This window comes from Microcebus murinus, chromosome X, assembly GCF_040939455.1.
Source record: "Microcebus murinus isolate Inina chromosome X, M.murinus_Inina_mat1.0, whole genome shotgun sequence".
NCBI lineage: Eukaryota > Metazoa > Chordata > Mammalia > Primates > Cheirogaleidae > Microcebus > Microcebus murinus.
Window position 1 is genome coordinate 26,876,521 of NC_134136.1, and position 24,951 is coordinate 26,901,471.

Below are 24,951 nucleotides of genomic sequence, written 5' to 3' on the forward strand. Positions count from 1 at the left end.
GCCTCCTGATGCTGGATTTAATAATAGATTTAGCTCCACATCCAGTTATACATTTTGACCTCATTGATACTATAATACAGAGAATCCCTGTTGTATCACTAGGCTGAACAAAATGGTACTAGTAACTTCAGGGCTTCGTGCTAGAACTCAGGATCATCAGACTCAATATTGAGTGACAACTCTGATAGGGAAAATCTCTGGAATTCCAGTTTTAATAGGGTGTCTACTCGATAACTTTGTAAAGTTGTCTTACTCCCATAAAGATAAGGCTAAGATTGAAATCTGCATAACATGGGTATCTAATCCATTTATTTGTGAGATCAGGAACAGAGAAAGTATTCAGTGCATATTTACCACTCTATTTGCAGCTAATGAACAGTTGCAAGTTGGTCCACAAAGATTATATTCTCATAGTGTAACTGTTCACATCATGAAGATGGTTCTAACTATTATGTCACAGGTTCTCATATGCCCAGCTTGCCTGGTCTATTGTATGAAATAGTATTGCACCTTGTGATAACTCTCCGAAAAATTTTCTCTCTTCAAATCATTGTGAAACTTTCGTTAGTACAACACACCATGATATTTCTTGGCTTTTATGTAATGCAAAAATAAACAAATGTATATATAGGTCTTGACATATATATGAATGATTAATGCACTAGTTACTTATTAGATGATAATACAGGATATGCTTAAGTAAATATTTTTTATTATGCCATAAAAATAAAAACACAAAACTTTAAATATACCCCGTTTTAAGAAATAATGGCCCACTACACTCCATTGACTTTTTTAAATGAAACTGGCTTCAACATTAGGAATTACATCATATAATTAATGTCTTTGTTATATTGGGCTCTTTTGGAACAAGAACTTACTCCAGACACTTTAGAAAACAAAATGAGTTTTACTTCCTTCTGTATGTCTGTTCGTTCTTTTCTATTTCTCTTTCAACTGACTTATTACTCTACTGAGTAACACTATTCATCACAAATTATGCCATGTGTTTATTATGAGCTAACCTATAAATTGGCTGCCCCTGAAGGAGCCAGATGTCCACTGTGGCCCCTTCATTGGCCACTGTTGGGGGGAAAAAGCCTATTCAGTGCTGCTTTCCTAAGTAAAAAGAAAAAAACTATGAGCAGGACAGTTTCAGCTAGAAGTGATGTTGAGCAAGTCAGACTCAATGACCTGAGATAGCTGTTTGCACTGTAAGAAAATATCACCTCTTTCAGGGTCATGGAAAATGCAAGTGTAAGTTATATTCATGGCCTCCCCTTACTCCTCAACCTTCTGCAGTCTGGCTTGTGCTCCTCTTATTTCAATGAAATTGCTCTCATTAAGGTCTCTAATGACCTCCATATTTCTAAATCTGTGAGTTTCTGTCTTTATTTTACTGCATCTTTCTACAACATGTGATATTATTGCTTATTCTATTTTTCAAAATATCTACTCCCTGGGATTTCATAACCTGTACTCTAATGGTTCTTTCTGTACCTCTCTGAATATTTGCTGTCTGTTTTCTTTCAGAGATTCCTCCTCCTATGCTCATCTGTTAAATATCAGTGTTTCCCAGGATTTGATCATCAGCCCACTGCTCTACTTATTCTACATACTTTCCTGAGTGATGACTCCAGTTATCATTTATGGGATGAGTCTCCCAAATCTTTGTTAATTTTGCTAGGCCTCTCCCCTGAACCTTAGTCTTGAATATTTTTGACGGCCTGCTGGACAGCTCCACCTGGATATTTCAGAGGCATCTTTGACTTTACAAATCTCAGACTGAACTCATCATCATCTCCTTGAATGTAACTCTTCCTCCTGTATACCCTATCTTAGTTGACGGAACCATCATTCTCCCAAACATACAGGCTGGAAATCTCGGAGTTATGTTGGACTCCTTCTCTATCCCTCATGTCTGATTAACCCCTAATTCTTGTCCTCTTTAAGTTCATCTACTACACGATCACCAAATTGAACTATCTTACCATTTCACTCCCTATTGCGCGTCTAATGTCCAAGAGCCTTAAAATGTCATACAAGAGGATTCTGTGTTCTGGCCATAGTCCCTTGCTTTTGATCAATACGGGCTTGCTTACAGTCCTAACACATTTTTCCCCCTCATCTCTTCTCTGCTTGTCCTGGAATATACTTTTTCTTCAGGCTAACTCATCCTTATCCTTTAAGAATCAACTATAACATTGCCTTCTCTAGAAAGCCTTCCCGGAGATGCCTACCCCAAGGCTTGGCTTAGTGTTCTTTTTCTGTGTTCCTGAAGAGTATACCCCTAATCATAGCACTCACTGTAATTGTCTTCTCATTGTCTTTGTATGCCATCCCCATTTGAGTGAGAACATCTTTAGGCAAACGGCTGAGACATTTCCTTTTTGTATCAGGGGATACAGTATAATCTAAGTTCTCAAACAGACTCGCTGAGAACTATATAGCAGAGTACAGAAGAAGTCTTAACATATCTCTGTCAGACTAATTTTTAAATCAAAAGGCCACAATCACTACATAGTACCTGCCTTGAAAGAAGAGACTGGCTCATTTATTTCTGTATCCCTCTAGCACTGTGCCAGGCACATAGTCAGTTTTCAAGAAAAAAATGGTTGAAATAAATTGCAGGGCAGTTTTTGGACAGGGGACAACATGCCCAACCTGGGACCAGACTCTGCTTATGACAACAAAGCTCACCCTCTTCCCAACAAATCGGTCTACTCAGGAAACCAAATTAAAGCAGGTTGCCTGGTAAATCTTCTGCCCTAGAAAAAAAAAAATCAGTGACCAGTTTTACTAGATGCATCATTCAACCCAGGCTAGAAACTCTAGAAATAATCTCTTTCTACCCTAAGGGACAAATCTGTCCAGACAACTGGAATCCTAAAGCAGAGAAGTAATAGAAGGCAGTCTGGCAACATTTCTATACCCACTGGATGACAATCAGAAAAATAAATAAATTGTTATAAAATATTTTCATTCTTCTCAAGGGCATAAAAAATACCCTTGCCCATGATGGCTTGTGAAATAAATAAAAAGTAAGAACCTTGATAAATTCTGACTTCCTTGCTGATCTTTATTAAGTCTTTGTTTTTATAGGCTAGTTTGAAAAAGACTTTTATAAATATCTGTTTGCATCTTATCTCCTTTTCCCAAAAGTGGCTAAAAAATGTCATAGTGCCATAACAAGGCTGTCTAGACTTTTAAAAAGTATAATAATATCTTGATGTTAAAATCTTTGGAATTCGACTCTTACAATATCAAATATAAAAAATGTTAAGCTTTTACTCTATATCAGATAAAATTCTGGTCCTTTTACATTATTGCCTCATTTAGTCTTTGTAACTACCCTGTTAGGTAAGGTCTTCAATATTATGTTTCTGTTCACAGAGAGAAAATTAAATTTAGAAAAACATAACTTTTAAGGGGCAGAACAAAGTTGTGAACCCATTATATAGGGCCATACACTGAGAAGTTTTGACTTATCTGTAACACTAAATTGTGAATATCTCCTATAAATAGAAACAGCTTTCTTCTTGAGGCTTGTTGATTGATTTGTGTGTGTATGTGCATGCATGCACATGCTTCCCACCTACCAAAAGATTATCACGGGCCAAGTACTACATTATCTCATTTACTCCTGTTAATACCTTACAGTTTAAATACTTTTATTATCCTCATTTTGCAGATGAGGAAATTGGTGTTTAGAAAGTCTCATTTTGCAAACGTGTAGATGTGAGGGGGGCCTAATTATTAAATAGTTAGGAAAAATATGTCCAGTAGTCTACGTTAATACCGTGTTTCCCCGAAAATAAGACAGGGTCTTATATTTATTTTTCCTCAAGAAGATACCCTAGGGCTTATTTTCGGGCGATGTGTTATTTTCCCCTCAAAGCCTCAGCTTGTAGCACGCACAGGATGGCCGGGACCTGACAGGGGGAGCCGACCTTGTTGGTGGGGCTGCCCACACCTTTCCGGTCACCTCTGGAATAGTAGCTGTCACAATGGGGCAGATGAGAAGGGCTGCTCAACTTCTTTACCGCTCAGCCACAAAATGCATGGGTTGTGCAGATACGCTGCGTAGCCACGCCCATCACTAGGTCTTATTTTGGGGGTAGGGCTTATATTGCAAAAATGCTTAGAAATCCTGCTAGGGCTTATTTTATGGGTAGGGCTTATTTTCGGGGAAACACGGTAAGTTCAAAGACGGCACATCCCAGTTAACTTTATTTCTCTCCACTGTCATATGTCGCACCAATATCAGTGCTGGTAAGAAAGATTAGAATGCTTAATGCCCCTGGCCACCCTACACACCAGCTCTTGCACTATACAGGAAAAATAGCCCAGAATGCATGCCTTAACTGAAAATGGGTCAGTATCATTTACCATCAAAGGACAGACTTTTCTTCTATTTTAATTTGTCATTTGTAGGCAACATGTTGCAAAGCAATTTTGAAATTTCATGTGATTTTTATCATTGGAGTAAAACTCTCTCCAGATGATGTGATGACATACTTCCTTTATTTTCCTGAAATTTTTTACTGAAATCTTTTTTTCCTGAAATCTTTTTGGAGAGAGTCAATCTTTTGGAGACAGTCACTTTTAAACACTTGAACTTTTAAAATTTAGAATCTGAAATATGTGAAATACCTTTATAAACGTTAACAGTGTGTAAAGACAAATTTATTCATATTCTAAACCTTGTAAGCCATTCAGTTCCTATCAGGGAATATTCTATAGCCCTTACTTAAGCAGGGCAGAAAAATGGCACTTGTTTTCTGTCCTTTTTTTACTTTCCATTATAGTGTACTTAGTGATGGTATAATTAACAAGGAATTAATTCAGAGATTATTGAATCCTAGACTACTCTTTCTTTAAATTGAAAGCAGTATGTGCTTTGCGGCTGAAGACTGAGCATTTAATAGCCTACCAGGTTTTTTCCCTAATTTGCCGAATTAATCATGCTCAATGCCAAAAATTCAGACACTATAGAAAAATATAAAAAAAAAAAATCATAGTCCTACCATTCAGAGATAACCACTGTTTTTATTGGTATATCCTTCTAAACTTTAAAATTATAATGTTACAAATTACACTATATCTTTTTCAAAAATAAACATATGACATACCCTTTTGTAACTTACCTTTTCTGCTTTATGATGCAAACCTCTATCGAGTACTTATAGATCTATGTAATAATTTAGATTGGCTGTGTAGTATCCTAGTGTATGTAGGTTCCATCTAATCCCATGATGAGCATATAGGCTATTTATGATTTTCACTGGTACAAACAGTGCTGCAAAGAACATCAGTGTACAGTGATCCATATTTTTACATTTTTCTGATAATGTGAGGACTGGACTTGTTTCAATAGACTTAAAAATCGGAAATGATTCTTCGAGACTTCTTATACAAGAGATAAACAGCTAGTTAGTAGCCACTTTTAATCACCTATATGCTCGGCCTGGCACTCAAGTTATGCATGGATTGTATTAGACACTAAAATTACAAAGGAACTTCTATCAGTTATAAATATAAAATTGAGAAGCTGTATTTTAACTCTATCCTAATTGCCCATATTTAAAACAACTGGCTTCTACCTTAAGGGACACTTTATATTTTAAAGCAATGGCACTGGCAGCTGCTAAAGTGTCTGTGATATTAACCATACAGGTTGCCTTTGTTCATACAACTGGTTACGTAATTAAGCGTAGGCTGGCATGGGGAACACTACTAATGGGAAACACCTGTTTATAGACTCTCAAATTGTAAGCTGTAGGTTAAATATCTTCTCTCCTCAAAATCACAGGCAGTGGTATATATCCATGGTCTGGCTCTTTGGGAAGTGGAGGCATCGTACAGGGAAAGGACTGTTCATTTCTGCCTTACTATGAAGCCAGAAAACCTACATAGCCCCAGAGTACCTGGGGCTACTTAAGCTTAGAGAGTTGGGCTGACTACCTACAACTTCCATCATCAGCAAGAAGTAGGTAGCCCAGACCCAAGAGATAGGTTGTACATGTTAAAAACAAAAAGAATGGATATATAGTCTTAGAGTGATACAGATACAAAAGCAGATGACAGGTAAGTGTATTCTAAGTCAGCAGATCCGCAACAAAATTCAGGCAGATCACAAACAAGTGCCATAGAAAATGACAGAGGATTGTCCATTGTATGATCAAAGTTGGACAAATGGCTGATGCCTAGTATTCTTAATCATGGGGATCTATGCCACACATGGAGCAGAAAAGCACAAAGATGACAGGTGGTAGTAATGAATTGACCCTGTAGCCATAGTGCCATTTAACAGCTAGTTTATTCTGCACCAACCCAAATGGCTGCTCAAACTCTCACCCTGCCAAGCACTCTTGGCCCAGGTCATTGCAATCTGTGCCTTGATCAGCTCTTCTACTGTCACTCTTGATAGTGCTATCTAGGCTTCAACCATAGAACCTAATCAGATGATTTCAGAGAGCCCCATTTCTGTGGATTTTTTTTTTGGAAGCAAAGCTACTGTTTTGTATGTAAATGCTTCGAGGTTGTTTTTTAAAAATAGAATTTAAATTAAAATCCCATGTTTAGGAAAGAGCTATCACTACATCTTAGTCCTTATAACAATGACTCTAGCCAGTGCATTTCCTTTAATTGTTTTCTTCCTTCTCTTAGGAAAAAAAAGGTTAAAAATGTATAGGCATTCGGGGCGCAGTGGCTCACGCGTGTAATCCTAGCACTCTGGGAGGCCAAGGCAGGCGGATCATTCAAAGTCAAGAGTTCAAAACCAGCCTGAGCAAGAGCGAGACCCTGTCTGTACCAAAAATAGAAATTAATTGGCCAACTAAAAATATATAGAAAAAATTAGCCGGGCATGGTGGCACATGCTTATAGTCCCAGCTACTCGGGAGGCTGAGGCAGAAGGATTGCTTGAACCCAGGAGTTTGAGGTTGCTGTGAGCTAGGCTGATGCCACAGCACTCTAGCTCGGGCAACAGAGTTAAACTCTGTCTCAAAAAAAAAAAAAAAAAAGAAATGTATAGGCATTCTCATTCTCCCTTTATATGTCCGTTGCTTTTCATGCCCTCTCTCTAAATAGGAAAAATTTAGTAATTATATAGTCACCAATATAAGGGAACTAGAACTCACTTTTCTTTACTAATCAAAAATTAACAGCTATCTTTCTTTTTCTTCTTGTTGAAATTCTACCTAACTTTTAAAGCCTGATTGGGATGAAGTTTTCCCAGATCCCTAACTCCTATACTTAAGGGATATGATTTTTCTCTACTCTGAACTTCCATTGTTCTTAGAATGTAATAGATGCCACAAGAGACATATAGCTTCATGTTCAAGTTGTTGGTACATTTATCCTTTCCACCATAATAATGTATGAGGGTGCCTGTTATGGTACCCTACACATAGCTTATGTGATAAAAATTTATAGATGGACAGATAGAAGGAAGTCTTTCCTTTCCTTATACTACTGTCAAAATATATTCCCTCTGTGTATGCAGTGAAACTGAAGGTGAATTCAAGGATCAGTTCCTGATTTGTTGCTGATGATTGGATGATTATTTAATCAACAGTTTTTGAGAAACTGCTATGTGTAAGCCACTATGATAGACACCTCAGGCGATTCCTTTATACTTTTCGTGGTTTCTGTTTGTTTGTTCTTTAACCTAAGTTGCACATTTATAATTTTTTGGGAAGCTTTTCCAACTATATTCTAAAACTCTTCATATTTTTATTCGTGGCCTTTCTCCATATTTTCCAGATATGCAGGCATCCTCATGAGACTTTCAACCTCACAGAGAGAAAATTTGTCTTAGGACCCAATTGCATTCTCCAGTAAAGAAGCAAACATAATGCATGGCTAATGTACAAAACCAAGGACATTTAAAAAAATCTATTCACTAGCTTTGACATTGAATCCAAAGATAATCAATAGCAAGGTCTGTGGCAGTTGAAATACTGAACAATATACTGATTTTATTTTTTTCTGAGCCATACTTTTCTAAAATCCTTTGAAATTCTCAAGTTATCAATTATGTAAATACCACTCATTTAAAAATCCCAAGAGGTTGGCTGTACATGTTATGAAAATATCATGTTTATGATAGATAAAAGTGAGTATTGCATATTTTCTACATTTGTAGCTTAATATGGATTACATTTTTAATGCCTTGAAGTAATATTATTGTACTATGTGATTTTACTTTTATCACATATTTCAATCTCCCTAAAGTTACTATAATTGAGTTTGTTTGATAATGTACCTTTATATTAGGACGGGACTTGATAGTTTGCAAAATATGAGGTTCATAATAGAGATAGAGAGTACAGTTACTACCTGGCAGGGAGGATAAGAAGAAAGTGAAATATAGAAAAGTGATTTAATCTCACTACTGCAGTTTTGTAAAATATAATTTGTTTTTCCCCTAGCACAGCAGAGTTTCATGCTGATAACAAGCTACTGAATTAATAAATCCATTGCAACTATTGAGACTTTTCCTTTAATAACATAACGAATGCTGAGCATTAAGAAAAGGAAAGGCGTTCTTTGTACAGACGTTACCTCTAGCAGATCTACATCCCTAAGCATAGGAAAAACACCGACATCATACCCTGAGCGATATCAATGTGAAAATAATTTGTGCATCTCAATTAGAATACTGTATTTTTCACACAAAAGCACGCTGTTTCCTAGAACACATTTGCTTATTTTCCAATTGGAAAGACATTTAGGGGTCTATTTTGTTATCATTACATGTGCTTAACTCCAATTACAGTTAATGGGAGTTGTGTGTCTATAGTCACAGTATCCTCTGAACTATTTTAACATTATTGCTTTCCATTACCATCCTCGTTAAAATAACTTTCATCTCCTTTGCCAACCTGAACTACCACAGTAATCTGGGTTTCTGTTTTCTTTGCACGGATTTATTTGCATGTAATGAAGGACACAGATTATACAACATGGCCTCTTTCTAGTTTTAAAAATGTTATAATGTCACTGAAATTAGAATAGGGTTAGAACTATTTAATTGTTAAGTGGAGGTAATTGATTGGCATCTAGACATATAATTTGTACATCACCCTGTGCATACAGTTCTGTTACTATAAAGCAATTCAGTGTAGTTTAATACCTGTGGTATCTAGTGGACATCAAAATTGCAAAATATATAAAATATATGAGAAAATAAGGTTTACAGACTACACGTACTAGACTGTCAACAACCAGCAAAACTATACATTTAATTCCAATTATTCAAATTTTCAACAAGACAAAAACGAGAGTAAATCTTATATTCTCATTTGGGTAGTACCTAGACTCTGCTGTATTTCCAGAAATAAAGTGGTCAGCTGTTGGAAAATCTGATCACAAGACAGGGAAAGAGGCCTTGTTAAGTCTTTAAGAAAATGAACAACCTGAAAAGTGCTCTTAAAAACATCACTAGGGACCTTAGCATCACTTGACTCTTTGGCACTCAACAAACATCTGCCTGTCTTTATTAGGATCAGCCTAGTACCCACTGGGTTTGTTTTTCAAGCTGTGTTATTTTCAACTTGTCTTGTGATTATAGCATGATGTAGAGTTCCAAAATGTGCCCTAAAAATATGTGTTTTAAATTAAAATATAAGTGATGGAGGTTTAGCTCCATCAGATGTTAAAACATATTTTGAGGCTGAAATAATGAAACCAGGAACTATTGGACAAAAATCGGGAATAATATCAATGTCAATGGAACAGAAACCCTAGTATAGATAATTTAATATGTGATAAAGGAAGTATCATGAATCACTATAGAAGTTCATGATTATTCAACAAGTGGTTCTGGAGCAGCCCATTCCTCTTTGTAAGGAAAAAAAAAAGAAAGAAAGAAACCAGTATGGAAACTTACCTGACATTATACAACAAAATAAATTGCAGATCATTTAAATAGTTAAATGTAAAACAAGAAATCAAACCATGAAGAGCAAGAAGAGATATAGTTAGATGTTTATCAAATGTCTGAAGCTGGAGAAGGACTTTCTAAGCTTAAAAACAAAGGAACAATCACGATGTAAAAGACCAGTAGAATTAATTACATAAAAATGGTAAAAATGAAACCATATGTTTCTAAAAACCCACAACACAAACAAGAGAGATAATAATCAATAAGCAATCAACAACCTAAGGAAGATATTTCTAATAAATATTTCAATTGATTACTATCTTTAATATGTAGAGTTCAAAATAAAAACAAAAGCAAAAACCTAAAACCTCAAGACACAAATGGCTAAAGGACTTGGTCAGCCTATACAGGAAGAATAAATGGATAATAACATACGAAAAGTTCCACCTAACTAGTATTTGAAGGAATGCAAAAAAAAAAAAAAAATGAAGCAGATGCCATTTTTCACTTTTTATACTGGCACATTTTTAAAAGATTAATACTCAACAATGAGATAAGACAGACAAATTCACACACTGCCAATTGGACTTAAATTAATACAACTATTCTGGAATACATTTGCACTTAATTTTGCATACCCTAACAATGCCCCTTCCACACATAGCATATGTGAATATGTAACTATAAGGATGTTCAATGTTATGCTATATATAATAGCAAAATATTGAGAGCAACTTAAATGTCCCACAGTAGAGAAATGGTTAACTAACTTGTGGTATATTTATATAATGTAGAAAGAAGACTATGGAGCCATTAAAAATCATGCTTTCAATATCATGTTCCAAAAGTTTAATGACATGGAAAATTTCTACAATAAAATATTAAATGAAAAAGTAGAACACCAAATTGCATATATAGTTTGAGCTCAACATATTTTTTTTTAAAGACACTATTCTGGTAACAGTGAGGAAAAAGAATCTGGTCAAGTAATAGAGCCATTGGCTTTCCGCCATCAAAAGATAAAGCCCAGGCCAAATTCACTTGCCACCTTCCAGTTGTTTCTAGTGAAGTGAGAAACTATATCTAAGTCAGGATCCCTAAAATCACAGAGAGATGCATACAGGAAACAGTTTTGGACACAAGGAGGAAAAATGTAAGTCCATATGAGATGATTTCAGTATAGCAGTCCAAAATAAATTAACTTTCTCTCATCAGTGTTTCGGGATGCAAATAGCTACTCAATGGACATTTCTGGAAGCAGTAGAAACAATTTTCTTCATTTCCTTAGCCTGTGCTGAATAGACCCAGACCTCCATTTGCTCTGCTTGCTAGAAACCATGCCTACTCATAGATGGTAAATCTGCCATGCCATCACTTTTGAGAAGCTTGGAGAAAACAAAACTCACTGTAAATTCCAGAGGGTTTCTTTTACGGTTTTTTTTCTAGCCAACTAATTTGCATTAAAATGGGATATTTTGTAACACAATGTGCAGCACATAAGAGGCATACATTTGGTTTATGTTATCCTGCTGTGAAGACTAGTGTATTGTATTAGGTCGACACTGATACATCTGCATGCCTTTAAAGCACCAGGAAGGAAACTGTCCTTCTGTACACAATGACAGACAGACACCTAACCTCATACACAATGACAAACAGACACCTAACCTCGTAGGAAATGAATAATGGACATGGCCCTCTTATACAGTTTTTTCAATCCCAACTCAACTTCCTTATGCAGTAGGCAGGATACAGCCTGTACCATTGGCATACACTCACTTTGTTAAAAGGATTAATTAATTGCACACTCCCAGGTTACATACCATGTTTCCCCGAAAATAAGACAGGGTCTTATATCTATTTTTCCTCAAGAAGACACCTTAGGGCTTATTTCCAGGGGATGTGTTATTTTTTTTAAGTATGGTACAACAATCTACATTTATTCAAATATAGTTAAGTCGTCTTCTTCTGGAACATCATCATAACTCTCCAAACCCCGAATTCCATCCTGAATTTCTTGCAACTCTATTTCCTTTAGAACCATTAGCCCCAGTCTCTCATGTCGAGCAACAGAGCTCTCATAGGGCAGATGAGAAGGGCTTGCTCCTCTTCTTTTCCCGCTCCACAACAAAATGCATGGGTTGTGCAGATACGCTGCACAGCCACGCCCAGCACTAGGTCTTATTTTTGGGGTAGGGCTTATATTGCACAAATGCTTAAAAATCCTGCTAGGGCTTATTTTATGGGTAGGTCTTATTTTCGAGGAAACACAGTAGTACAGGCATGCATCCTCTAGTCCTGCGGTCCCCAGCCCCTAGGCCACAGACCGGTACTGGGTCTGTGTCCTGTTAGGAACCAGGCCATAGAGCGGGAGGTGAGTGGCGAGAGAGCTAGTGAAGCTTCATGTGTATTTACAGCAGCTCCCCATTGCTCCCATCGCTGCCTGAGCTCCGCCTCCTGTCCCATCAGCGGCAGCATTAGATTCTCATAGAAGCCTGAGCCCTACTGTAAACTGTGCATTCAAGGAATCCAGGTTGTACACTCATGAGAATCTATTGCCTGATGATCCAAGGTGGAGCTGAGGTGGTGATGGGGAGCAGCTGCAATACAGATTATCATTAGCAGAGAGATTTGTATAATTATATCATTATATATTACAATGTAATAATAATAGAAAAAAAGTGCACAATAAATGTAATGTGCTTGAATCATCCTGAAACCATCCCTTTTCCCCTGGCCCCCCATGGTCCATGGAAAAATTGTCTTCCATCAAGCTGGTCCCTGGTGTCAAAAAGGTTGGGGACCACCGCTCTAATCTCTCTCATGTCATACTGTGGTTAAGCTTTATCTGTGCTGTGCTTATTCTTCAGTTATTTCACTTGACAAAGTTCAGTAAGAAGGAAATGAATGATGTAGCTTTAGGTATAGATCTGAAACTTTGTAACATTCAGGTATTTTGTGGACCACGTGCTTTACACATAGTTGCCAAACAAATTATTGCATGAATAAATTCTAGAGTAAAACAATAATGGGTTTAATCCATTCACTGCAGAACTCAGGAAGGTTTTGAGATGAATACCAAATAAATTTTTTTTTTTTTTTTTTTTTTTTTTTTGAGACAGAGTCTCGCTTTGTTGTCCAGGCTAGAGTGAGTGCCGTGGCGTCAGCCTAGCTCACAGCAACCTCAAACTCCTGGGCTCAAGTGATCCTTCTGCCTCAGCCTCCCGAGTAGCTGGGACTACAGGCATGCGCCACCATGCCCGGCTAATTTTTTATATATATATCAGTTGGCCAATTAATTTCCTTCTATTTATAGTAGAGACGGGGTCTCGCTCTTGCTCAGGCTGGTTTTGAACTCCTGACCTTGAGCAATCCGCCCGCCTCGGCCTCCCAAGAGCTAGGATTACAGGCGTGAGCCACAGCGCCCGGCCCCAAATAAATTTATGCTTCGAAAAGGAGTTAAGTTTCTTACTCTTTATGACAGCAAGGAAAGCCTTGACATCAGTTTGAGCTGGTTAACCTGATATTCCGAAGGTGCAGAGTCGTGTTTAAGCTGAGCCATGCATTTACATTCCCTTTTGGTTACAGGTTTGAATATCGCTTTTGTTTTGGCCACTCTTCCTCTATAGGATGCACATTTTCATATAACTATGTCCCTCCCTTCAACCTTATGCTTTGACCAGGCCACGGTCCATAGTATCAGAATCCATTCACCTTCACAGGGGGCATATTTCAAAGACAAGCCTTTGGTGACCAAAGAGAATCTTTGGATATACCCAACTATGGTTGATTTAGAAGGTACATTTTGGGACTGTCGTCTGAGGCTTATTGCTGCATTAATCTTCATGTTTACAAACAATAGGATTCCTTAATAAATTCTTGGACCATGAGGATATATTAAACCTTGTAGATATTCACTATAATGTGTTACTCCATGAATTAAGAAAAAAGAAGCAGAGAATATGACAAATCATGTTACCCCATCCACCAGTGAAATATGTTGTCCTATATTTCATTGTACAATATTTCCAACAAGTATACACACATAGACAGAGCCTCCTCTTCCATCTTTTTCTCTTTGATTTCCAGAAAGATAGCAGGCAGATTGGAAAGGGAGAGCTCTACTTGTTAACAAAGCCCTTCATATCATCTCAGGGAAATATATGGGTCTTAAACTATTGACTTTTCAGAGGAGAGCCCTCTATTTTTGTCATCTAAACCACACTAGTATCAGTAGTGTTGGGAGAAGAATAAGACTAGTTAGAAAAGTGAATTTGCTTCAGGCTGGGTCTTGTGGAGCTCTCAAATCACATCACATGAGCACCCACTTCCTCCAGTTATGTTTCCAAACAGCAAATGCAATCATTATCACCATCATCCACATTACTGCATCACTTCTGACAGTAAGAACATCTAACATTTGTTCTTTTCTCATAAACTCCCACTGTGAGTCCTGACCTTATGAGGGTCAGGCCACTGATTTTTGCCCATTAGTATTTAATACTATACATATAAATGTTGTATTATAAACAATTTCTATGATTTTTTTCATCTCTGCTTCAAAGAAGACATGGCTCAGCATGGGGAAAAAAATCTCTTTCTCTCTCTTTCTCTCGCTCTCCCTCTATACACACACACATACACACTGCATGGTATCCTCTAAATTCCACTTCTGGCTTGATCCATATAATATAAATATTATTTTGAATATAAATATATATTTTGTAGTTTTAACATAAATATAGAGAATTGGAAACAGTAATCAAAAGATCCAGATCAGCCATTGCTGCCATTGTTTTGAGCAACATTTTTTCACAAACAAGGTTGAAGGCTGACATTATGAAAGTAATTGGCAACTCTTGTAGATTTGCTTCTAATAATTAATCTCATTAACTTAGGGACCAATTAGGCACCCCAAAAAAGGAGGAGAAGGAAGGAAGGAAAAAAGAGATGGAGAAAATCTAAAATATCTAAAACAATTCTCTTTTATATATGCCAAAGGTAGGATTTGGGCTCCGAACCATTGGTTAGGCTGCCTTCCAAAAGCTTCAATGTCCTTTCCTCAGTTTGATTTGACCTGAAAGTTTTTTTATTTTCTTACACTAAGTGCCACCAATAATTGGCAACTTAGTATGGATCCTTACATCCCATTATTTAATGCTGCAAGACTGGGTTTTTGGATGTGGTACTTGTCTTGGATACAATGGGTAGAGTGATGGTATGGGACACCAATGGCATTCCTAGAGTGAAGTGTGAATACCTGTTGACCTTAGTGTGTAGGGCCACCAAGGCACAAGCCTTTTTTCTAGCTGGCACAATCCTCTAGGAGTACTATCATCATTCTCGGGTCCAAAAGCTTTAATGCTGAATGCTTAAATGCTAGCAATGCAATGGGAACCATTATATTGTGATCTTATTTTTAAATGCTTTCTAACAAGTCCCAAACCAATCTGTATGCAAACCAGTGACATCTAAGTAATAAGTGCTTTATCCAGGATGTTATCTTCACATTTCTTTTTTTTGCTGAATTGTGATCCATATCACAAACTAAATAATGGATTTTTTTAATGGTATCTTCAAAAAGATACCCAAACAATCCATCACTCAGATATATCTCTGAGGGGGGTATATACATACATAATGAGTGAGATGTGCACCATCTGGGGGATGGTCATGATGGAGACTCAGACTTGTGGGGGGCAGGGGGGAAATGGGCATTTATTGAAACCTTAAAATCTGTACCCCCATAATATGCCGAAATAAAAAAAAAAAAAGATATATCTCTGAGTAGAGAAAACGCCTCTGTCTTTCTCACCTCTCAGTGATATTATTGCATTATGAAGTACTCAGCAGGCTTTAAGCTTAAGGCTGGTGGGGCTCAGCACACTCATACACTCATGGTGTTAACAAGGCCAAGGTCATGGGGGCCAGTTAGCTTTGCTCTGTGTACTGACCACAGACTACTGGGAATCAGTCAAGAGATGCTAGCACAGACGAGAATGGCACCATGGCAAAGCCTCAGAACCGGTCAGTCCATCTTCCCCATGTGACAGGCAGGATGTGTTAGTAAGGCATCATCATCTCAGGGAGGAAATGAGTAGCAGCTTGGGAGGCCCCAACATCTACCTCTGAACAAAGCAGGCCTGACATTTAGGCATTAACTTTGCATTATAATCCCCCATCATACCATTGATTTGCTGTGTAACCTTCATCACTAAAGCAGAGATAATAGGATGGAATGAAATGGGCTTACCTCCCGGGGATGTTGTGTGAATTAGCAAATTAACGAGTGTAAAGTGTTAGCATTTATGTAAGTGCTGGTGGTTGTCATTATTTCTAGGGACCCAGTCTCATTCTAAATAGAGAATCTAAGTATATTATGCTTTTGTCAGAAAGGGATTTTCACCCGCATCAATTGCATTTAAGCCGAGCATAAAACAGAGGTGATAATAACATAGTAGTGATCATTGCAATGCAGAGCTGTAAACCTTTTTCCTATTAAATCTAAAACTATTTTCAGCAACTTTCAGTGCCTTTAAACTTTGCTTTCCAAGCTTTGTGCCAACAGTTATCTCTACAGTGATTATTCTTCCTGCAACGGGTGGGGGGAATGGGACCTAGAATAGGTCTCATTCATTATTCATTCCCATAATGACTACATAATGTATTGAATTTGTTTACATCATACAATCAAGCAAATTTGGTAGCTGGTTTGATTGCCACATATTGCAATCATTGTAAAAAATAAAAACTCTTTTCTGCTCTGCCCACGCCGGTGTCCTGTAGAGGTAGCCAACATACAGATTGAAAACTCATGGGGAATTGAAGTGTTTTCCAACAAAAGGCACTGTACATAGATCCTTTCAATTTAACATCTTTACCGAGGAATTTTCTTGTTGCCTGCTATTTCCGAGGGGACTGTGCTTGAGAGAATTCTTCCATTTCTTTTATCACCTTGACTTCACTTACCAAGAAAAGTCATTTATTACTGATTGCAGAACTCTTGAACTCAGTCTGGCAGCTGCAGTGTGAACTCCTCAGATCTGGACTCTTGGTTACTTATTTACATATTCATTTGAAGTGATTTTTCAGGACTATTAGAAAACCTCTCTCAACCTGACATCATGTAATAGCCAACATCTGAAGCTCACCTTTTTTTTTTTGGTTCTTTTTCTCTTTGTCTTACAGATAACCGACGAGTACCTTTGGAAAGGTCACGCTCTCGCCACAATGGAGCTATCTCATCTAAGTGATGCCTGATGCCAAAGCATATGAAAATATTTAAGTAAACAAAATCATACATTTTGAGAAGAACAAAACATGCATCAAGGGATGGAGAGAAAATAAGTGCATTCCTGCGAAGATCAAGCTAAGCTGGGAAGTAGTGTGCATTTATAAAACTATTACAAGACTCCTCCCGTAATACTAATCTGGAAAGAGTTTTCAAGATTATAAATCCTGTGTTCCATGTTCGTGTAAAGATGTGTATTATTTGTTATTGTGTGTGACCTGACTGTGATGATGAAAGTGTAAGAAATTGAAGAGTTAGAGCTTTTAAAAACATTCAGTCTGTCCAAAATTTAAAATCTTATGTTTATAGGTCACCCAACCAAAAACATAAAAATAAAAAAAGAAAGAGAAGAAAAAGAATAGAAAGAAAGAGTCATCTAATGTCTGCTTCTAATCACTATTATGTACAAAAGAAAAAGGTCAAGAAAAAATGTGCATCTTAATGATTCTAATATTGTGCACACTGTGGGAGGAGCCATTTTGGAAATTCACAAAAGTACTGCTCCACCCCAGTCCAGTTATTTAGAATCTTATCTCAAGTGAAAGCTGATGGATTCATCTGCTTTGGCTGAAATTAAACTCATCATTACTCTAGCGTTTCAGCATGATATTGCAGGTACTCATCATTGCTAAAAATAAACCAAAGTTTAATAGAATCGGTTAGGGAAAGTGATTTAAACTTTATTTAAAGAGGTATTTTCTAATTATGCACAGATATCTACTTTATACAAAATACTTTATATGGCTATTTTTGAGAAAAACCTCACATTTTAATGTTTATGCTAGGGATGAATCTGAAAATTCTATTACTTTTATGTAGATTTTTAGAGGCAAATATTGATTCCTGTTCTCTGTGGTTTATTTCTTCTATCGCTTCTTTCTCAACCCCCTTGAAGGCAGGGAATAGAGTTCTAGAAGACCTGAGAGTAAAGAGATTTCTTTCTGCAGGAGGCAACAGAAAACTGTCTGAAAGGTCAATTGTTTTATCTCCCTTTCCACTCTTCTTTCTAATTCTGCTTTGGTGGTCTGAAGAAGAAAAACATTCTATGTACGTATGTGTAAATATGTGTATATATTTATATCTCCTGCTACAATAATTCCACATCCCAGTAACGAAGTGAACTTCTCAATCATCATCATACTTACTTACCTTATATTAGCAAATTAAAATGATGCTGCCAAAACAACTCTAGGAGGAAAAACAGGCTCTACATTTTTCTTAAATAGATGAGACAGTAAAAATTATACTTAACATGTCTATTATTTTAAAATATGCATTGAAATAATGTGGTATAACTTCTCTGGAGTGCAATTTTAAGACTAATTCATGCAGATGATTGTGATTATTGTAAAAGATTTCTTATATATATTTGTTATGTAGAACATCCTATTTCTACTCCTCCAAAGCACATCATAGACATTCAGAGAGAAGAGCAAACGACTGGCATGGTAATATGACATGATAATATCTTAGATGGCAAGTTCCCATCTAAGATAATATAAACAAGTGACCAGTAGCTCACAGATTTTTTTATATAGATGTATGATGATTCAAACTGCTGCCTTTTCCTCCATTGCATTCTTACTTGGGTATTATATTTAAAAAAGCTCTGAAGCTGCTATGATAGAGAAATCAAAAAGAGTAACAGTATCTGAGATTTTACAATTCTGTCCTTTCTGAACACACAGACACACGCGCATGCGCACACACACACATACACACACACATACACAGACATCTATAGGATGTATCAGTTTCACACTGTTTTTTAATAACAACAAAAGTTTGGGTTCTACTAATTTATGTAAATACCTAATATGTGTATTTTTGACTTGGCAAAGACTTTTTTGAAATCTTCATTGTATGGCTTCTTTTGAGTCTTTTGATAGCTTTTCAGGCTGTAGGAAAATGATTTGGAAATGTTAACCCTGACTAAAATCTGAGGGTATTTGCCATGCCATATTATCAAGCTGGTCAAGGTAGAAATACTGATGTGTATCACTTTTTCCATGTGTGAACTTGCCTTATTTTCGAGTTTGTGAACAAGAATGAAGAACTATTATCGAGAAATGATATACTTGTATTTAGAACAATTCCACATACTTTTCTCAAACATTAAAAAACCTTTCAGGGTCTTTTATGAAGGTCCAGTAATTAAGTTCAAGGGTTCGCTTCCCAGATTTATAATGATCCTGCTCTATCCATTTGTGGTTTTGTTTTCCATTGAAAAGTAATCACCCCCAAAAAGTACATAATGACATTTTTGGTGCAGAACCAAATGATGCTAAAGTCTTTTGTTAGGCTTATTACTGCCACATGTGAGAAGCACCATTTATGCAGGTTTTCTTCAGAATGTTTTTTAAAAGTACAAAACCCTGAAAATGTTAACTAGTTGTAGTAGTCTCCTTTGGCTGCTGTAACAAATTACTACCAATGTGATCACTTAACACAACAGAAATTTATCCTCTCATGGCTCTGGAGGCCAGAAGCTCAAAGTCAAGGTGTTGGTAGGGCCATACTCCCTCCAGAGGCTCTAGAAGAGAATCTTTCCTTGCCACTTCCAGCTCCTGGTGGTTTTTGGCATTCCGTAGCTTATTGTCACATCTTTCTCTCTGCTCCATCTTTACATCACCTTCTCCTCTGAGTACCTGATCCCCTTAGACCTCTCTCTTTGAAGGATGCTTATGATCATATTTGGGAATCACCCAGATTAATCCAGGTTAATCTCCTCATCTCAATATCCTTGACTTAATTACATGTGCAAGACCCTTTTTCCAAATAAGATAACATTCACAGGTTCTGGGGATATGGATATATCTTTTGAGGGAAGGGGCACCATTCAGCCCACTCTACTACTCATTGCACATACGTTAGAATGTGGACATGTCTTTTTAGAAGCCACCTTCAGCCTACCACAGTCTGCCCTCTGGCCCCAAATTTTTGTCTGTCTCATGTGTAAAATACATTCAACCCGTCCTAACATTCCCTAAACCTCAATGTATTATAGCATCAACTCTTGAGTCCAAAATCTCATTCAAATATCATCATTTCAGAAGTCCCAAGTCTCATTATTTAGATCATCTTAATCAGGTATGAGTGCAACTCTGGGTATGATCCATCCTGGGGCAAAATTCCTCTCTATCTGTGAACCAGTGAAACAGAAAAGAAGTTAGGTACTTCCAAAATACTATGGTAGGGCAGACATAGGGTAACAATTACAGGTATTCCTATTTCAAAAAGTAGAGAATGGAAAGTAGAAAGGAGACACCTGTCCCAGTCATTTTCAAAATCCAACCAGACAATTTCCCTTAGGTTTCAAGGCCTGGCAATAATCCTCTGTACCTGCAGCTCTGCCCTCAGGGTGATCCTTCCTTTGTCTTAAAGGGTAGCACATATTTACAGCTAAATAGTTTTATTGGCCTATTTCCTGCCTGTAGAATTTTGGTAGTCTGGCAATCTTCTGTCAGTTTTTTCTGTCTCTGTCCCTTTCGGGCCAAGTTGGAAGTGTTTCTGCTGGTATAAAATTCTCAAAACCTTGTAGGTCTCCCATGTATGTCACATTGATTCACACCTTTAGAAAAGAGGGTCATCACTGATCATTCTTGGATAACCCCATCTCTATTCTTGGCTTCTGTTGAGATGGTTGAGTGAAACCATGAGTCAATGCCTAATCTCTTCAGCACCAGGCAGATGGTGTCCAGCCACACCCGCGGTCTTATTTCCAGAGCACACTTTCCTAACAGTGAATCTCCTAATTTTAGCATCTTTTATAATCTAAATAGACTCAGAATTTCCCCAGTCATCAAATGCTGATTCCTTTTCCTCTTAATTGTTCTTACCTCAATGTATCTCTTTTCTCTCTTATTTTATTTTAAGGAGCAAAAGAAGCTAGGCTACACCTTTAACACTATGCTTGCAAATCTCCTGAGCTAAACATCCAAGTTCATCACTTACAAGCTCTGCTTTCCACACAATCACAGAACACAATTCAGATAAACTACTTGCCACTATCTAACAAGGATTGTGTTTCTTCCAGTTTCCAATAAAATATTCTTCATTTCCTTCTGAGCCCTCACCAAAAATGCCTTTAACATTCATATTTCGGCCGGGCGTGGTGGCTCACGCCTGTAGTCCTAGCTCTCTGGGAGGCCGAGGCGGGCGGATTGCTCGAGGTCAGGAGTTCGAAACCAGCCTGAGCAAGAGCGAGACCCCGTCTCTACTATAAATGGAAAGAAATTAATTGGCCAACTAAAAATATATACAAAAAAAATTAGCCGGGCATGGTGGCGCATGCCTGTAGTCCCAGCTACTCGGGAGGCTGAGGCAGGAGGATCGCTTGAGCCCAGGAGTCTGAGGTTGCTGTGAGCTAGGCTGACGCCACGGCACTCACTCTAGCCTGGGCAACAAAGCAAGACTCTGTCTCAAAAAAAAAAAAAAAAAAAAAATTCATATTTCTACCAACAGTCTGGCTAAGGCAATCTGTGCTTTTTCTCTCACGCACATCAAAATTCTGCCACTCTCTACCCGTGATCAAATTCCCAAGCCCCTTCACATTTTTAGATATTTGTTACAGCACTACTCCATTTCCCAGTACCAAAATCTATATTCGATTTTTATGTCTGCTGTCACTAATAACCCTCAAACATAGTAGCTTAAAAGAATAGAAATGTATTCCCTTACTGTCTTGGAGACCGGAAGTCCAAAATTGAGGTACTGGCTGGGCTGAACTCCTTCTGGAGGCTCTAGGGGAAAATCCATTCCTTGTGTCTTCCAGTTTCTTTGGCTGCCAAGGCTTCCATTCCTTGGCTTGTGGCTGCATCTCCCTCTGATCTGTCTTCATGGCACATTCCCCTCTATGTATATAATCTACCTCTGCCTCTCTCTTATAAGGACACTTGTGATAGCATTTAGGGTCCACCTAGATTATCCATGATAATCTCCTTATCTCAAGATCCTTAACTCACTTCCATCTGCAAAGACCCTTTTTTTCCAAATAAGGCAATATTATAGCTTACGAGGATTAGGATATGGACATATCTTTTGGGAGAAGGGGGCACCATTTAGCCCACGCTACTAGTCATTGCACATACATGTATTTTTCACTTTTTAAAATGCATCCTTGGTGCTCAAGCCAAATTTAAATTTTTCTCTAAAAAGCTACTGTCTGCACAGGCTACTGCATGCTTTGTTGTTAAATGAATGGACAGGCTATTCTAAATTTTGGTTGATACTTTTGCCACTGTGGCTGATTAGCTTGAAAAAAATAATTGATCCCAACTCTGCACTCTGGTGTACCTTTTCTGCCCCTTTTATGGTGTCTTTGACCAGATGTCTTCTATGATTCACAATGCAGGCACAAAACTACCTCTGATACAGAAGGGTTCTTTACAAGCTTATTTTAAATATTGTGAATCCCTCAGCTGAAGGGAGGGGTGAAGAGCAAAGACTGTTTTGAATGGGTATTGAGGAAGATTGTGTCCAAACCAAGCCACCCTGAAGAAGTGTTTCAGTAGCAGTAGAACTGTGGATTTGTGCTATCATTTTGCCTCAGAATAAACACCTGTCTCTAAGCAGGACCAAGAATGACTTGCAATCTATATGTAATGGCTACTTACTTACTCAATAAAGTTACAATATACATTAAATGTTGCACTGCTTATGATAATTAAGATTAAGCATGAGTGAAAAGCATGAACTGTGAAGTCTTGAGACAGGATGTGAGAACATTCTAGAAGAAGCTTCAACTGAACAAAACTGTAAGAGTGTTTTTATAAGGAGCTGGTGGGGCGGCGATCATGAAATCATATTCAGAGACACACTTGTAGGAACCATAAAGTTTTCTTTAAGTATTCTGGAGCACTGCTTGCCAGAGTAGTGGAGAGATTGTACAAATTAAAAAGTCCAGAAAAGTCAGAAGAGTGATTTACATGCTCCAGAGAAACTATTTCAACAGAAAAGGTTTGTCTTGAGTATAGAACTAAAAGCAAATGGGCTTAAAATGCTCAGGGGGTAAAAATCTGGAATGAGTCATAAAGGATTATAGATCATTACTCTCTGGAGGGTTTTCCAAAGAATCTCTCATTATGGGTGGGCTGACTTGAAGATGAAGGATTAGACAATATAACCAGGCTGTAAATGATATGATCCCAAACCTGGCAAGACCATTGTTTCTTTTGGAATGGTTTGCTCCAGGAATCAAATACATTGGCTTTTTCCCCCCTTGAGACCCAACTAGGCAAATTGCTTAATGGGAAATTTGAAAACCTTAGTATCCACAACTAGGAAAGTTTGAGGTTAAGGCCAAGACCTCAAAAGAAAGTGGAAATCTGGAAATTGACATATATGCAATGCATGTAATATGCTATATAGTTTTTATTTATAATGAAAAGAAAGCTAAAGCCAAAGATCCCATTTACAGACTGAATTTATTTACGTGTCTAGAGTTCCAATAGCCACAAACATTATTACAGTTAGTGTCCATTGAAGGGAAAACAACTTACAAATATATGAATTATGCAAATCATATCCTAGTTCCTAGTTCTTGGAAATTAGCCAGAGTTCAATCATTAGCCATGATAACCTTTTATCTTGGCTAATAGAGGTTCAGCTCGTATTTTCACCTGTATGTTGGCTAATTGAGGTCCAGCCATCACCTTTTGAGGTTTATGAGCAAAGCAAAAGAACTATTACCATGTTATTAGACATAATAAGAAATAATATAAAAACTTTCTCTACTTTGCTAAAGCCTCCCCCACTCCGACTCCCCATTGTGGCTATTCTAGTCATCAAGTGTCCATTCAATGGACGCTTCTTTTTTAGGACACAATTATGAATGAAACATAGCTCTTGCCTTCAAGATCTCACAGTCTAGTGGGGCATGGGACATGTACGAACAGAATTGTAATCCAAGGTGGAAAGAAACTGGTCAATGTTATAAGAGTGGTATAGATAAGGTCTTTGGAAGTTCAGATAAAGCAAGTTACTTACTTTTACAGAGGTAGAGTGGGCACTGGGGTGGGAAGCAGGTGTCAGTATATACTTTTAGGAGGGGATGGCATTTGAACTGAAATTTAAAAGATAAGTGTATTTGGATATGTGATGCTTTTATTCATGTAGCCAGTATTTACTGAGCACCTACTGTGTGCCACTCACAATACTGGACTCTGAGGATGTAACAGTGAACCAGATAGATGTGTTCCCTGTTCTCATGGAAGTTATGTCTCTTTGAGGAGGGAAGGGGGAAGCCATGAGCAAAGGTACAAACTTGAAACCTCTTGGTGCATATGTAGGGAATATCGAAACTGAACAGTTTGACTAGAGTACAAGGGCCAGGAAAGGCAGCAGTGGTTGTGTGGTTTGGGCTTGATTCTACAAACCACAAGGGAATACTGAGGGGTTTTGAGCAATGAAGTGATACGGAGCACTTAAGGAAGATGACTCTAGAAGCTCTATGTAGGACAGACAGAGAGAGTAGAAGGCCAACTTTGTCAGAGGCTATTGCAATACTACTTATGAGAAATGAGGGCCCAAACTGGGGTAGCATCAGTAGGACAGATCCGGGTGACATCTAAAGAACTGGCCACCAATTGGGTGTTCAGGGCATGAGGAAAGGGAGGAATCAAATTTGACAACAAGCTTTCAGACCTGAATGACCAATGTGCTACCTTCAACAGAAAAATTGAGCACAAGAAGAAGAGCCCATCTTTTCAGTGGTAACCATGGATATGCACAGCTGCAGCTCTGACACTTGGTACGATCCTGTTATCTGTAG

At 37.7% G+C, this 24,951-nt stretch overlaps 1 protein-coding gene across 3 annotated transcripts in view; it reads left to right on the forward strand.

Moving 5' to 3' along the window:
* The window catches only part of DIAPH2 (diaphanous related formin 2), an 824,298-nt gene extending 801,473 nt beyond the window's left edge, over window positions 1-22,825 (forward strand). For all 3 annotated transcript variants that reach the window (XM_075999380.1, XM_075999381.1, XM_020285092.2), the window contains one exon: window positions 17,078-22,825. In XM_075999380.1, coding sequence (XP_075855495.1) covers window positions 17,078-17,142 — 65 coding nt within the window. In that variant the 3' untranslated portion in view covers window positions 17,143-22,825. The remainder of the gene's footprint in view (window positions 1-17,077) is intronic.
* The last annotated feature ends 2,126 nt before the right edge of the window (window positions 22,826-24,951 follow it).